The sequence below is a fragment of the Arachis ipaensis genome, chromosome B1 (genome assembly GCF_059453495.1).
Source record: "Arachis ipaensis isolate K30076 ecotype BB chromosome B1, ASM5945349v1, whole genome shotgun sequence".
NCBI classification, from domain to species: Eukaryota; Viridiplantae; Streptophyta; class Magnoliopsida; order Fabales; family Fabaceae; genus Arachis; species Arachis ipaensis.
In genome coordinates this window covers 136,181,288-136,199,340 of record NC_142436.1, presented here as the reverse complement: position 1 = coordinate 136,199,340, position 18,053 = coordinate 136,181,288, and the positions used below count along the sequence as shown (strand labels likewise).

Below are 18,053 nucleotides of genomic sequence, written 5' to 3'. Positions count from 1 at the left end.
CTACATGTGCGGTGTCAAATCCACCTGCACAAATTTTACCCAGACAAAAGAGAACCAATTACTTCAGCCAGCATATTCATTGCAAGCATAGATGCAATAAAACAGTATCTTTGTGTATGCATCAGTTTATTGCCAAAAAATTTGGAGGAATTTGAAAGTTAAATAGAATGAAAAGTGGAAGCTAGTAAACTACTTGTCAGGGAACAACAAACCTGAATATGGTCATCAGGAAGTAAGACTTTCCACGCATTTAGACATCTGCAGGTTGAAATATAACAGGATTCCAGATATAGTGAAAGTTCAATCCAAGGATATAACAAATTAATAATATTGGAATAACCTTTCAAAAAGTTCTTTTGAATCTTTTAAATTGCAAGATGCTTGCAGGGTCAGAGCTAAAGATTCAGCTGCAACAACTGGACAACAAAATATATATTTAAATGATTCCAATTTCTAAGAAGCAAAATAACAAACACATAGAGTGCATTATTACAAAATAATGGAAAATAGGGTTATTATTGATGAGCCTTTGAACCTGAGGCATGAAGCCATTGAAGCTGAGCTTGAAGAGACAAAGAAAAACCTTCAAAAAGCTAAAGAAGAAACCATGTCAATGGCGCATTGTCTTTCTTCATTGCAAGAAGAGCTTGAACTCACAAGGCAAGAGCTTCAACAATTGAAGCAACAATCCATGGGCAATAATAATAATAATAATAATAATAATAATAATAATAATAATAATAATAATAATAATAATAATAATAATAATAATAATAATAATAATAATAATAATAATAAGCATCATCCCATAATGCAAGAAGAAGAAGAAGAACCGGTTATTATTGAAGATGTCAAGGACATGGAGAATAATAAAAATAAAAATAATGTAACAAAGTTTGATGATGATGAATTGCAAAAGAAAAGGCATGTGACTTTTGCAAATACACCCTCATTAACTCATATTATTTCACCGTCACCACAACCGCTTACACTTGAAGTTGAAAAATTGAAGAGGCACCATTCATTTGGGAGTGAGAAGAAGAAGAATAAGATCAAGCCACTTATTCCACTCATTGGTTTTGGAGGTATCTTTTCAAAGAAAAAGAGAAACAATTATTAAGAGAAAAATAATGCTTTCCATAGACACCTTGAATTTTATAGCTTTCATTTGTGTATTGCAAATTGTGTCACCTTCCAATTAAAATTCAGATAATAATGAAATATCACTCATGTCAAAATTATAGGAAAAAAGTAAAAAAAAAAATTGACGGTGTACATTAAGTAGTTTTTTTTTTCATTCTCTCATGTCCTTTGTATTGTATTTTATATAGTAGAGGCAAAATTAAACTAATAATATTGAGTGAGAGTGAAATTGAATATATATGGCATATGATATGAATATACTTTTTCAACTTGGTCTTGTTTATACAGCTGCACCCTTTCAGAATATCATTACTTTGAGTGACTTTCATGCCACTTCAAATCATATATATTCAAGCTTAGTGTCACGGAAAATTTTAGAAGGTTAGATTTAACAGTGTTTGAATAGTTTTCTGGAGTGTTTGAGAATACTCTAGATGGTTCCGGAACGTTCTAAAATGTCCTAGAAGGTCCTGGAATATCCTAGAAGGTTCTAGAAGACTCTAGAAGATCATAGAGTATTCTAGAAGAGTGTAGATGTATATAGAAGTATAAAGAGTGGTATGGAATAATCTAGAAACAATTGGAAAGTTGTGGTAGGATAGATATTTGTAAAGAAGATTCTGGAGGATTAATCTGGACCGTTGATTAGATTTGATCTTAACCATCCATTGAGGAGGTGGATGGCTATAAATAGGAGGTAAGAGTTAGTGTAAGGTGTGTGAATCATTTGTAACCAATACTTGAGTAATAAAGTGTTCTTTCCACCAAAGCTTCCTTTCTCTTGTGTTCTCTTGTGTTCTTAGCTTTCTTGCTAAGTATTGAGGGTTAGGCTGACTTGGTCTTAGCTCAAGAGGTTGAGTAAGTCCGAGTGCCGGCACGGTAGCGTTGGAGTGTGTCCAAGGCCGTGACATTAGCTTGTACTTATTATATATTAAATTCAATAAATCATTCATTCAGCGAAAAGAAAAGCATCACGACTTTTCTTTTATACATTTTTATTCTAGATATACACCAAGCCGAAAGAATCATATCATATTCATATTAATTCAGAATAAGAGAGAAACAAATTTATAATGTTAAATTAAGATATAATAATATGTCATAGTGTAGAGTCTATAGCTTCTTAATTAGAAGTGAAGCTTCCATTTTAATCGCAAGTAAAATAGAAGAGTGGACCAAAATCAAATTTACCTCTAAGCTTAGCGCTGAGGGCGCAAGTAAAATTAGTAACCTTAAACTACTTGTAAACAATAAATGTGACTCAGACCACATCAAATTGTTCCATTAATATATATATTTTTATCTATACAATACTAATGCCATTGGCTCAAGAAGAACAAATACCTTCCTTGGGGCTATAAGAGTGACATCAACATCAAACAATGCAATCAAACCAGGTTTCCGGTAGCCATTTAGTCTTATTAGACAGGTTGTGATTAACAAAAAAGATATAGAAGATATAGAAGATCCCACTGCTACGATAACAGAAAGTGTGGACGCTGCATTAAGGCCTCCAGAAAAGAGTCCAACGACTTTCTGTAACATCAAGTGGATAAGGTTAAAATGCATAGGCAAAATAACTTAGTGTACAAAGTAGCACATAGATCAAACCAGAAAGGACTAACTCACAGCTTGCTTAAGGCCAAGGCTGTGTGTCTCACTAACTTTCTCAAAGTAGCATGAAATTTCATAATCTTCTTGAGCAAAAGATCTTACTATTCTTATGGCACCAAATGATTTCTAAGCAGCAAGCAAAATTAAGATTAGATTGGAAATGAATATCATCTCCTAATGTTGGTTTGATGGAAGAGAAATACCTCAGCAATTGAAGATGCTACTGCAGCTGCAGTTTGAATTTTGTGAGATAGTTCACGCAGCAAATGCCTAAATTTACAGACAGCAACAGAAATTACAGGCACAACAGTCAAAGGCAACACTATAAGATATTGAGGGAAGAGAGAGAAGTTAGGATTCGAACAATGGAATAAATGTATGTCTATAGTTTATGAAATAAACCTTCACTCTTCAACTACTCACATGTTAACTTCCAAGATGTTGCAAACATGAAGCTGAGACCCATAAGTGCTGTTGCTAGGTTCTTCATGGCCTCAGAAACATTGGTAGTTGCGGCATTCTTTATGATCTGTGTATCTTCCGACAACCTACTTAAGATTTCTCCCGTTCGAGTAACATCGAAGAAAGCAATCTCCTGAAAAATCGTGATTCCATAATAAACAAAAGCTTTCATTGAGCAGCAAGGACAGCTACAATCTGCAAGATTGAAAATTCCTACTCTCCAATTCATTGGACCAAAAATAGCACAGAGAAACACAATGCAAGAGTCATTGCAACAATATTAGACTCAAAGACAATAACACAAACACCTTATGGACAAGAAATTGCAAGAAACATGTTCAAACTCAACTGATGACAAAGATTACTAGAGAAATCATTTCAAAAGCAGTCAATTAACGCTACTGTTCTTTTAGATACTTCCTCTATGGCTTAGAAACAATCCATCTCAATCATATCAACAAAGCAAAAGTGAATGAATGATGACCCAAGCACAAAAAATGCATAAAGCATAAGCTCCTCAAAAGAAATATTAGACTCAGACAATAACACACCTTATGGACAAGAAATTGCAAGAAATTGAAAGAGCTAGTCACAACAAATATCAACTGAAAACAACTCTGAACTTTGAGTTGCACTAAAAGAAACGAAAATAGCACTCATCATTCCAAAATCTTAATGAGTCAGGGGTCCATTTCCATGTTTCAAGTTTAAACACCCTTACCAAAATCCCTGTTCTTCAATCAACTGTAACTGAAATGCAAAAATACAGCATCTAAATTACGAGAAATCAAAACACTAACATTCAAATGCATTCTCATTCAATCACGTATTGTCTAGTCACAATTAGGTGCAAATGCTTGCCAAAAACCTAGGGCTCTTATTTCAATTGCAATAACAGTAGCTCAATCATAATCATAATCACATCAATAGCAATCTAAAACCGCAATTACAAGTTTACAAAAAGACATAAACCAGATTCAACCACACATCTTATTCTTGCTGTTGCTATTGATTTTGCTGCGCAAACAGTGGAACCACTCGCGATGAATCCTCGAAAACTACTTAAAAGAGGTAAGCCAACCTTTCTGATCCAGAACGAAAGGGAGGCGCTGAGATTTTGGCGGAGAAGACGCAGGGGATGGCAAGGAGAGGAAGCTAGAGGGGACGTCATCGGAAGAGATCGCCGCTGGGAAAGCTGTCGCTGGAGGAGATGTCACCGGAGAAGATCTTCGTTGGAGGAGATCGTCAGAGAACACGAGAGAGAGGTCACTGCAGTAGCGTCGTACACGAGCTTCAACTTTCAACCAAGTGTTTCTGTAACTAGGAATGTTCAATGTGTGTTTTTATATACAAGTGATAAAGGCGGTTCAAAACCGCCATAATGACTAAACTGCCATCAAATACAAATTTATTACTGGCAGCGACCAAAAGTGCCATAATATCCAAATATTACGGCGGTTTTTTGAAACCGCCATAATATAAATGCCATTTTAAACTTCTTTTTTTGTAGTGGTTCCGCATGTAGATTTTGAAGAATCTAAAACACAAATATTTGTATTAATTGATTGATTTTAATTTATATATCTCATAATTAGAGAAATAAAAATTTTAAATTTTAAACCAAATTATAGTGTTTATTATGTTTTTAATTTTCACAATCAACAATAACGCACACTTTTAAAAATAATTCTATAATAGTATTTATAATTTGTATACTATTTGCATTACATTAGAATACATAAAAATTAATTTAATTTAATTATAATAGTATTGATATTAATTTAGATAACTTTTGTAGTATTAATATATCTATTATCGAATATATATTATTAAATTTTATAATTAGAATATTGTTAACATATTATTATTATGTATTTCTAAGCTTAATAAAAAGAATTTATCTAAAAAGTGTCGCAAAAGACATTTATTAATAGGTTTATTATTAATAGTAAATTTCGTCGTTTTTTTCGAAATGTAGATTTTTAACTCTTTAATAAAAATTTTTAAAATTAGACACATTACTAAGCAGTTTATCTTGTTAAATAATAGAATTGTTATATAAGACACAAAATAACATTATTAGAATTTGTCAGCTCTATAATATTTTAGATTAAATTTATTGATTAATAAATATAAATATAATTTAATAATTATATTTTATTTATTATGTAATATTTACTCAAATGTTAATGTACTAATTTTTTTTTTCATAAATAATATAAATAAACAAGGTAAAATCTAAACCTAAAATAATCAGAACTTAAAATTAATTAAATAACTGAAGTTGTTAAGTTTTTAAAATTTTCAATTTTAGGCCTGCTATACATACAAGTCTTTTTGGCTTACAAGCTATACAAGTTGGCCCAGCTAAAAAAAAAAAAAAATCACGCGCACCACTCCTTTACAATCGAGCATAAAACGCACGCGCCTTAATCACCCGTTGCGTTTTTCCAAAACACGCTCATTATGATAGACTCTTCCTCTTCTTCCTCAATTAATACCCAAACCGTCGAGATTCAAACCACATTCCAAACCAACTACGATTCTGAAGAAACCTTCTAACTCCTCGCGAAAACTAGAAGAAATCAAGTAGAAAGTATAGCAATCTCCATCAAAAAACACCAAAAAGAAGGAACAAACATTATTCAAGGTACTGTTTTACTGTTCTTCAAAGTTTTTCATATTTCTGTTTCTGATTTTGAAATCGAAGCACTATATGGTCAGTATTTCTCTCTCTGTTTCTTCTAGGTTCTTCTAGGTTTTACTGTTCTTCTTGTTTTAGATCTCATATTAATGTTCTGATGAAACTGTTCTTCGTTTATGCTATCTTACATACTTCTAGTGAATGCTTTAACGTATGCTTTGATCTGTTTGGTATATATTTTGTGCATGTTTACATGTTTTTAAAGTAGTTTTGTGCATGTTTACATGAAAGACTCTTCCTCTTCTAACTGATTTTTGGGTGTATATGACAGATTTTTGGGTGTATATGGCCGATTGTTGGGTGTATATTTCGGACTTGGCATGTGACTGTTGCTTCTAGTGGCATTTTGAACTTAAATATATTTCTGAACTCATATAATGTCATATAATCCAAAAAATGTAGAGGTGTATGGGACTGACATATATATTAGGTGTTTTGAAGTCTAACTAGTACTGTTCTAATTGTGCTTGACCTTGTAGTGTCATTTTATGCATGTTTGGGTGAATTGAATATGATTTTGAACTGATTTAATTTCGTTTAATTGAAAAAACAAAATGTTTATGGGAATGGGTTTGGGTGTATGTGGCTGATATTTGGGTGTATCTGACTGATATATGGGTGTATGTCTCTGATTTTTGGGTGTATTTTTTATCTATTGACAGCATCTCTTTTTCATTGCAGTAAAAATGGCAAGCAAAAACTAAGGTGGAAAAAAATAGAATGTAAGAACAAATATATGTTTTAGAATAAGTCAATTTTTTTTAATACAAATATATCTTATTCTAATGACTCTAATTTTGCTTTGTTTACAGCAAACCAAAGACTTGAAGTGTGCAACCAAATTGTTGAGTGAAAAATTTGAACATATGAGCGAGGAAAAGAAAGCAATTGTTCGGGATTTAGGTTTTGGTGGACTGATGCACATCCCGCCAATGAGGGTACATCACAAACTATTAAAGGAGTTGGCTAACTCCTTTAAATTGGAAAAAAACACACTCAAAACCAGCTACGGTTCGTTTAGAGTTAAACCCAGCACAATAGGGGGCTGCACTTGGTCTCAACGCATCAGGTAACTCATTACAGAAAACCTCTATACTTCCATTCTTCGTAATATCTTATTCTGCTATCATATAATCAAGAAACAAACATAGGTGTATATGAGTGATATTGGGGTGTATATGAGTGATGTTTGGGTGTATTTCAAGTGATTTTCAGTTTAAGTTGTTTTCTTTTTTGTAGGAGATCTGTTTCTTGAGAAAGTCAGTTATAAGGAACTTTCTGAAGAGAACAAACAGATTTTTAGAAGATTCCAGGGAAAGAATCTAAAAAATCTGACGGATGAGATGATGAGTATTGGTGTTGGAAATGAACAGGATCGCTTCATGTTCAAGAGGATTTTCATCCTCTATATACAGATGGCGTTCCTGTTGCCAACCACAATAAACAAAATCTCTCCTATGTACCTAGCTCCAATTTTTAAGATAGACAAAATAAAGGAGGGCGACTGGGGAGCCCATGTTCTGAATTTCATCATCAAGGGCATAGCTAATTACAATTTGAAAAAGAAAAAGTCAATCGACGACTGCCTGTTTGCCCTGATGATAGTCTATTTCCATCTGTCAAAAAATAAAGACAAGAAAGGAGAAGAAAGACCTGCACAACCCTGGATTGCCAACTGGAATAGAGAGCAGTTGGTTGAAAGGATGAGAGCAGAAATGGATGGACATATAGTAAGTAAACAGAATACCTTGGGTGTATTTTATTTACATGGATGCTGTTAACTAACATTTCTACTGTTTCAGGGAATCGTAAAGATGGCAGAAACAAAAGAGAAATTGAAACAAATGAAGCAAAAAGAAAAGAAAGAAAAAAAAGAAGAAGGCAAGTTCATCATCATCTGAGAGCGATACATCTGAAACTGAAGTCTATTCTTCCTCTGAGTCTGAGACTGAAGAAGACTCAGAGGAACCAAAAATGAAACAACCCACCCGAACAGCCAAAAAGTAAGTAATATACTTGGGTGTATTTTGTCACTTTTAGGGTGTATTTTGTCACTTTTAGGGTGTTTTTTACTAATGATTGTTTGTCTTGCAGAATGGGATCCAAAAAAGGAAGCAGATTCAGGAGGATTCCAATTCAGAAACTGAATCGAATGATGAGTAAGATTCTAAAATTATCATTGCTTTCTTTTCCGTTTATTTTCAAAATTTGATGAATTAACACACTATTTCTCATTAACTTTCAGAAGTGAAGAATCATCACCAATAAAAAAATAAAAAACAAAGAAAAAATTCAGACTACAGCCAAAAAGTAAGCACTGCTTTGGATAGTATTTTATGATCAATTTTATTTTGTTTTTCTGATTCACTGTTTTTTTCCAAGATGCAACCCAAAAAGAGAAAGCTCATTGTTGAGGATTCGTCTCCTGAACAAACTCAATCCTATGATGGGTAAGATACTTTGTAAAGCTATATTACCATTTATCATCAAAATTATATTTGTTAACATGTTCTTTTATGCATGTACTGCTAGATCTGAACTTGAAACTGAAGTATTAGAAGAATTCTTAAGGGAATCAAAAAAGAAGAAAGCCAATGAAAAAGCTGTTACACATGGGTTTGTTATATTTGGGTGTATAGTATGCATTCTAAGGTATTTTTGGTTGCTGATAATTGTTTTTGGTTTCCTAGGAAGAAGGGATCTTCGTTGCCATCGACAGAAAGTCACTATGACTCATCTGAAACGTAAGAACCTTTATTTGATAAAATCTTGTTATCCTGATTTAACTGTATAGCATTTTTAATGAATGATGTTTATTCTATGCTTAGAATCCCCGAAGTGAACTTAGGAAGTGAGAATGATCCTTTGTCTTAAGGACAAACAGATCAAAGCAGCATAAACAAACTGGCGGATAGCATGTAATTTCTCTTTCTAATACTGGTTGCTTTTATCTTTTATTATCTTCTGCTTCTAATTTTGTATATATTTTTTTAGAAAAAAACCCTTTAATATTTTATTTAAGAAAAAAAGGCAGGAAAAAAAAGCAAAAACTGCAACTACGTAAGTTCTCAAAAAATAAAGCATGTGTTTCTTTTGAATGCTTCAGGTATATTTTGACTTTTTTTTGTGTATTTCAAGTTGATTCTATTAGAAGAATCACCCAATGACCCAGCTGAACAGAACATGATGGTTGTGAGGGTAGAGACAGAGTCACAAACTGAAGCGCTTTCAATGTGAGTTTTACATGTAAATTTCAACATTATAATCATGAATTTTCACGGGCTTTCTTAACTTTTTATTTTTGTCTTGTTTAGGGTTTCGATTCAAGTTTATCTTCCTCTGTCCCAGACAACCCCTGTGCCAAAAATTGAACCAACCCCTGTAAAGTCTCCAAGTGAGAAAATTAATGAAGAAAGAACAAAAAAGTAAGGAATAATATTGAGGTGTATTTGGTTATTGTTTGGGTGTATATTGTCCTTGTTGGGTGTACATTTTACTTACTTGGGTGTATATCTTCACATAAGATCTGTAACTGTTTTTTTTATAATATGATTCATTTTATCTAATCCTGCAGCACTCCAGAACCCCCGAAACATGATGAAAGCACACCCACGGTTCCACTAGCTCCATCCAAAATGTAAGTTCAGCCGAATAAAATTTAGTTTTCAATATCATTCGTCTATTCTTATTCTTATAGTATGTTATATGTCATCACGCAGTAATCCAGTCCCAGAAGACGTTGCTGCACTGATGACGATGGCACGGACAACATCCTATATTCCTAAAGAATGTCCGATGCCATCATTCAACCTTGGCTTGACTGGTTCAAAACAAGAAGAAGCAGCAACGCAAGAGGGGCAGAGGGTAAAAACTCCTGAAATGCCAAAACTAATAGAACAATTAGGGGAGCTGGTGGAAAAAATTGCAAGCAGTGTGGTGAAAACAGAAGGTAAAAGTCCACAGATTCAAAAGCATAGTGGCGAAGAAAGTTTTGAAAAGTTTGAAACTCCTCTGAAGAGAAACGAGATCTCGGATGAAATGAAAGAGAAATGTTACGTCTGGGCCACACGTGTGAAGACATACGGTGATGGAAACACTAATGAGTATGACCGAGTTTGCACCCTCAAAGCCCAAGATCGATTCATTTTGTCAAAAATCGACTTTGCATCTCTGAAAGCTGATACACATATAGAAGCTGAGGTAATATTAGAATAACATTAATGATTTTATCATGAAATATAAGTGCAATTCATGTAAATTGATTTAGTTTTTTTTTCTAGATCGTCACTGCTATCTGCCTGATCCTAAACCAAGAAAACATTAAAAGATTTCAAGAAGAAATATACTGTCTCCCCCCAGTATTATGGTAAAGTGTACTTCAATTCAACCTTGGGTGTATTTTTTGTATTCATTTGGGTGTATTTTCTGTATTCATTTGGGTGTATTAATTATTTCATTTGGTGTTTCACAAATATTGCAGAACATGACAATTGGAAATCATCCAGATGGCGAATTCTTACAGCCTAAAACCAAAAAGCCATTTAGGGTTGAAGACTACCCAATGTTTATACCCTTTTTGGACCTCAAAAAATTAGCATCACATCCATATGTAAGTTTTCATTTCTAAAACTTCTTATCATAATTCTTTACTTATGTGCCAATTAAACTAAAACACTGTTCAATGTGGACATGTTTCAGATTTTAGCACCTGTTTGCTATTCAGCGCATTGGTGGCTATGGGTAGCTGATGTAAGAAAGAGAAAATTTCATATACTTGACCCGTATCACAAGACATGTCCCTATGAAGCCAGAATGAAGCTAAACAAATTCGTTGTAAGTTGTTTCTGTGTTTTGTATTTTAATATTTGGGTGTATTTTTGTTCAACATAAGGGGTAGTTTGTGATTTCTTGGGTGTATTTTTTTATTTAATTTATTCATATATTTTGATTTATTTTGTGTTTTAAGGGATATGTAATTTCAAGAATGAGGGTATATGCTGAGGGTCCATATATGTTGAATATTGAGCTGGAAACTTGTTCTCCAACTTCGTATACTGAATAGCCTAGAGCAGAGTTCATTAATCTTGTGATGCAATTTGCCTTCCCTCTGAATTGTGCTTGGACTTCCCTAAACTTTTGGTGAGTGTACACATGTTGAAACTAAGCTTCAATGGAGGATTTTGTTGCACACGGTATGACCGTATGAAAATCTACAGCATTCGATTCTCTCTCTGCTTGCTCCTTGCTTCCGAGGCAATTATCGTATTGTTTGACAAATTGAATAAGCGAGCTGTTCCGTGTAATAAACTTGTTAAAAAATAAATATATGCTCTCGCTCCTTTGTGTGCTTCTCATCCCTGCCCAAAAGTAGTGATCCAGATAAATTGGAACCCATATATGTCGGTCTTCGTAAAGATCTGTAGAATACACCTAAATCAGACTATATTACACCCAAAAACATGCAATGTACACCTCTACTGTAGATTTTAAACAACATTACCTGAAAGCCACTTGTTATCCACAAGACCATACTTCAGCAGAAAATCATTCCAATTCATATCAAATGAGTCTTTGCTATGAGAGTTCCAAACAACTTGGCTCATTTCTTGTTCAATTTTTGCATGTCCCTTGTACCATTTAATTTGCTTAGAATCTTCTTCGTGATGTGCCAAATAACCAACGGTGAATTGTTATTGGCATACAAGCCTCTATAGCCCTTTTCATTGACGCGCATTGATCGGTGAGAATCCCTTTCAAAGCATTTTCTCCCATGTAACGAAGCCAACATTGAAATAACCATTTGAATGATTCAATTTCTTCATTTTTCATCAAAGCGCATCCAAGAAGTGTTAACTGACCGTGATGATTCGCCCTGACAAAAAAACCACAAACCAAATTATCTCTGAAACAAATTACGAGACTGCAGAATGAAAAATCATTATGTACACCCAAATAATGATTTTATACACCCAAAAACATCCAATATACACCTCTGCAATAGCATAAAACAACATTAATTTAGCATCATAAAACAAGAACAACATATTACCTGTTAGTATTGTAGGTGGTGTCAAATGAAATAACATCTTCAAAATACTCAAAGGCAGCTCTGCTCCTTGCATCGGCCCAAAAAGCCAGCTTAATCGACTGATCGTCCTCGAGTTCGAGCTCGAAAAAGAAATTCTAATTCTTCTCTTTCATTCTTAATAAATATTTCCCGAATTCCTTTGCATCTTCTTGTTCCGAAACATTCCGCACTTCTTTCGTGATGTAATTCCTCACATCTTTTTTGATAAAATTTAGCTCGCGGTAACCCCCAGCTGCCGCAACAAATGATTGGTAAGTTTTGCTTGGTCTGATACTAGCCTCCTCATTATTCTCTATTGTACGACGAATGGACATGCTTAGTTCCCTGTGCCGTTTGAGCATCTCTGCTTGAGTTGGAAACAAGGATGTGAATGATGCAACTCGACCTTCGAAATGATCCAAGCACCAACATCCTTCAATGTATGTATATAAATTCTTGCAGGACAATTTAAACCAGCTGTGGGATTTGTCTTCTTGGTCGAAGATATTTTAGATTTCCATTTTTCCTCTCTGCTACATATAATCAATTGATTCTTAATCTCGTTTTCCTTCTTATTTATGTTCCGAACTCTTGTAGAAAAATCTGCAGCCTTGGCATAGTCCTTGTAAAATTTTGCAGCATCTTCAGGGGTGGTAAAAGTCATTCCAACCTTGGGAACAAACTGGTCATCAACAACACAGAGGGGCTGCAAAATATACCATGTTAAAAACAAGGATATACTATAGAGTTTTTGTACATCATAAAAAAATTAACAATTCAACTAAAATACACCCAAGTATTCCTGATCTACACCCCAGTGACAACTCAACTAAAATAACAAGAAAAATCATGAACTGTAAATACACCCAAACTTCCCTAATATACACCCAAATAATTCTGATCTACACCCGAATGTTTGGTATAAAATGCACAAAATTAATCAAAACTAGTACATTAGATTCAATTCACAGTCAATGTTCACACATGAATTTCACAGTAAATGTTCACGCATTATTCAGCTAGACAATCATAAATGACTAACTACATCAAATTCAGATTCAATAATTAACTGAAATTAAATCACACCTCAGGAACTTCGTTCAATTCAAATTTAAAATCCACTTCGCCCTGGTTCAACTGACAATCTGAAGTTGAATGATCCATTATCTTCAAAACGATTTCAAAACTTGATTTCAGAAACCATGAAAATCGAAAAAAATGAAGCAAGAATACAGAGAGAAACGCACGTAAATGACGAAGAAGAAACCAGTGATAAACGCAGGTAAAACAACGAATGAAAAAATAAAGAGAAACGCACCAAGGAGAAGGCAAGAAATTCAAAAAAGGAAACGAGATCTTTTGAAAATTGGAAGTTATATATTCGCGCTCTAATTGATTTGGATTGATTTAAACGTCTGTTAAGAGGCGCGTGAAACACAGATGCCAGAAGAGGCGCGTTTGAGGGTAAAGCACTTGTAAGACTTGTAAGCGTTAATTGCTTGTAGGCAGAGATTAATCCTTTAAATTTATAATCTTTGTACTTTACAAACTATCTTATAAATGGATCTAGACGTGATCTCTAGTACGTGAAAATTTAAAAAAAATATATCTAAAATAACTCTTAAATATAAAAAATCACTGTCTTACAAATAATAACCTCAAAAATTATTTCAATCTATTAGCAAAAAATCTTTCAAATAATATGCTAATATATGTTTCTGTATACAAGTCTAATAAATTAATGAGTCAAATAAATCGACTCATTTGACTAGTTTATTTTTTTAATAAACATATAATTTTAATATTTTTTTATTTGATATCCATATAAATTAAAAAATTAATAATTATTAAATAATTGTTCTTTGATTAATTGTATTAACATTAATAATAATTAAATTATTCATTTATTTTTTGGTAGAGATAATTTATATAAAACATAAAATTTAGATTTCTAAGTTTGATTATAAAAAATATTTTGATTTTATTCTAATTGTTAAAGGATGAATTGGAGCGAGGCTCCTAAATTAGATTAAAAACAAAAATAAGAGTGAACAAAGATGAATAAGATTGAACTAGTTATGGTATTTAATAAAATTACTAATTATAATAAGAAAAATAATTTTTTTTATCATTAACTAGTTTTCATATACTCTAATAGCCAAGTAAATTAAAAAAAAAATCTTTTAGATACATATGCCATTAGGACTATCAATCATAGTTGTAAGAACCGGACCGAATCGGCCGATTCGACCGGAAAACCAGTGAACCGGTTATTTGGTCGGTCCGGTTAGTCATTCTGATCGGATAAGGAATAGAACCGGATAAAATCGGTTTGAACCGTCCGGTTTTGATAAAAACCGAAGAATCGGCGGTTTTTGTATAACCGGCCGGTTTGGAAAACCTTTTTTTTTTTTTTCCGTTTTCAAAACGAATGTCTCTCACTCTCTCGTATACCCCCTTGCCCCCTTCCCCCTAACCCTAAATCCCCAAAAGCCAAAACAACACTCCTTCAAGTCTTCCTCAGCTTCTCATCACACCATACATAGTTGATCACCACACCTCACCTCACCTCACCGTCGGCCTGTCGTCTTCTTTCTCCCCTCGTCACACCAACACTCTTCCTCGCAGTCTCTCTCAGTCTCGAAGACTCTCTTCCTCTGCTTCATCTCGCTGGCTTCACAGTGTGTCCGAGTACGTCGAGTTCGTGGCTCCGCGTCTCTCGTCGTCGTCGTCGCGTCTCCTGCGTCACTGCTGCGGTGCCACCTCTCCGTCGCTGCTGCGGTGCTGCCTCTCCGTCGCTAGAATCTGCCTCATCCAGGTTGGTCTCCAAACTATGAAATCTGTTCTCTGTTTTTTTTAGTTATTTAGTTGGATTTTAATTTGATTAAGGGAGTGAATAACTGATAGGTTAATGGCAGATTGTTGATTATGTATATATTGTTGAGTTATAACTTGTTATATTGTTGAACTAGTTGATGGCAGATTGTTAGATTTTTTTTTTCAGATTCGTAGTGGTTATGTTTGTTTTTATTGATGTAACATTGCTGTGAATTTATATTGCTGGATATGAAAATATGGAAATATGGAAATATGGATTATGTAACATTGTTTTTGTAATACCTGTTTTATACCATTGCTCTCCTATATTGTTTTAGAATGTCTTCAGCCAATACACCATCAGAAACACCATCCTCCACGGCTCCTTGCTCCGTCGGCGCATCCTCTCCGTCCACTGCCTCCTCTCTCGAATTGCTGGATTTTTTATTAATTTTTGATTATGCCATTATACTTGTTTGCTTTAGAAGAAGGATTGCTGGATTTTCTAGCAATTTTTGTCGGAGTTATTTGTTGTTGAACTATTATGCCATTGTGCATCTGTTTAGTGTAGTGACTCTGAGTCTTTTTGTCGAATTATTTGCTGTTGAACTACTATGGTGTTGCTTTTAAATGTGTGTTGAATTAAATGGTTGTTTTCAAGTTGAATGCAACCATTTTACTTGTGAGTAAAGTGCTTGTTATCCATTCATCAATTTCTCATGGTTGTTTGTCTTTGTTAGGTACCAATCTTGCTCATAATTTAAATCATTCGGCAGATTTAGGCTTGAAAACATGTTGACAAAACTGGTTTTATGTCCAAAACAGATTTTAGTGAATGCATATATGGTTGCTTTTGTCTTGTCTAACAGGAACCCTTTGAATTGAACTGTTGGAAATAGATTATGCTCCCAACATTGAACAATTGATGTAAATTTGTATTTTGTAATAGCTGTTGTTTTATACCTTTGCTATTATATTTTCTAGTTACGTGAAACTGGTTTTACCGGTTCAACCAGTGATTTATCGGTTGAATCAGTAAACCAGTGAACCAGTAACCTGACCGATTTGATCACCGGTTCGATTCTTACAACTATGCTATCAATGACCAATAGATAGGATATGATAGGGTTTAAATTCAACCATAATCTTATTTGTAGATTAATTTTTTTTTTTAAATTTAACCTGATAGGATTAGTATTGGGCTAGCCGCTAGCCCAATTAGAAAATTATACTATAAATAGGAGTATGACGTAATAATGTGAGATATGCATGATGTAATTGGAAATTCTACTTTATCTCTTTGCCCCTAATTTTAGAGATTTCTCTTCTATTCTCTCTTATTATCTTTAATTCTTTTTAATTTTTTATACAAATTCATAACAAATGATGCTTTCATTGAACATCATACCAAACTCTCATAGTAATTCCTCGAATTTGATTTGGGATCAAATTCAAACTAGCTTAAATGGCTTGAATTCAAATTATGAAGAACAAACCAAGATATATGATGAAATTAAGGAAGTTTTAGTATTGGTATTTCGACTCGCGAGTTGAGAATCTATCTCTCAATTCTAATCCTGCCTGCATTCTAAAGTTTTTAACCCTATTTTATCTGTTTCTACTACAAAAAAATCAAAATTTTTTAAATAAATATAAAATTCAATCATTCCATATTTCATACATATTAATAAAATAGAAATAAACTAAATTCAAATTAAAATTAAAAATAATAAAATTTTAAAAAAATCTAATATAAAATTATAAATAGTATCATCATCAAATTTTTAATAAAATTAAAATAATACAAATAAAGATAAATATTTTATTATTTTTTTAAAATTTCAATTTCTTACTATATTATTCTTTAAATAATAAACATACCAAATTAATAATTTAAATAATTAACTTAGTGAATAGTTGTTACTCTAAGTTTCGAGTTAAGTACCCGTTGTAAGGTATATGTTGCTAGCTTTATATACCATCCAAATTATTATTTAGTGATTTTAATTAAATGCTTTGTCTATTTTATAATATGTATTCTCCAAATTCAACCAAAATACAGACTAAAAGAAAAACATCTTGATATAAATTAATCTTTTATAAAATGATAAATTTAATTAATACGATGATTATTTAACTGCTCTAACAACGATTAATATATCAATTTTTTTTCTAAAAGAAAATAAAAGAAAAATGTATTTCCTAATTCATGCTTCCGCTGCCATTTTGATAATAAAGAACCATGTTTTGTAATTTAACTGTAACAAAAACTAAAAATATAAGCTAATGTCATAATTAAAATCTATATAATCTTTACAAGGTAAAACTTTCTTGTAGTATTTTTTTTTTAAATAAACAATATTACTTTTGTTGATTCAAATCATTTTAAATTTTTTACGGTACCCTTTTTAATACAGGCTAATATCATATTGTTGAGTCCAATATTTTTTATTTAATCAAGGTTTAAGATTCACTTTCAAATTGATTTCATCTATTGAATAATGAATTCATGACATCAAAATAATAAATTATAATTTCGTGATAGTCAATAAATAAAATAGTTTCCAATTTTGATGTTTCAATTTTTTTTACATATTTATTTCGTTTATCCTCTGAGAAAAAAAAAGTGATTGTGAAGTATAAATAAACTTTTTTATTATTACAGTTGTACAATATTTTGCTAATACAGAAATTAAACAACAAAAAGTACATTCTAACAATTGAAACTCCTTGTAAAATAATCTAGAACTTATTTATGTTTTTTATAATTAAATAGATTATTTTAATATATACTACAGAAAATAATTTTAATTATAATTAAGAAATATTATTTTTATTTTTAACTGAAATGAGTATTTCTTTTAAAAATTAGTAAAAAAATCATAGCTTATAAAACTATTTTTTAATTTTAGTTCTAATGAAAATATTAAAAAAAGTAAAAAGATTTCTCATGATTCAACAATTCAGTTTTATATTTTTATTTAGTGCTGTAAACTTGTAACTAAACCATCACGGCGTTAAAATTATCTAATTCTATCTAGTGTATTAGGATTCAATTATACATTAATTAACAAGGCAAACTTTTTTAATATCAATGGCCCACCTATAAAAACTAACGCGTGTCCCTCAAAATAACCACACATTAAATCTGTATAAAATCTGTATAAAATCTGTATAATGATAATCTTTCCAGTAGAATGACCCATCAATCTATGGTATATATGGTATATGATGAAAGAAAATCAT

At 32.3% G+C, this 18,053-nt stretch overlaps 1 protein-coding gene across 1 annotated transcript; it reads right to left on the bottom strand.

Annotated features, from left to right (window-relative positions):
- LOC107635369 (ABC transporter B family member 25-like) lies at positions 1-4,390 on the bottom strand. Its single transcript, XM_088499511.1, has 9 exons — positions 4,301-4,390; positions 3,181-3,352; positions 2,961-3,079; positions 2,773-2,883; positions 2,488-2,679; positions 536-593; positions 341-416; positions 213-258; positions 1-24 (listed from the first exon to the last, which is right to left on the bottom strand). The coding sequence occupies exons 1-9, from the start codon at positions 4,388-4,390 to the stop codon at positions 1-3; spliced, it is 888 nt and encodes a 295-aa protein (XP_088355637.1).
- Positions 4,391-18,053: the final 13,663 nt, after the last annotated feature.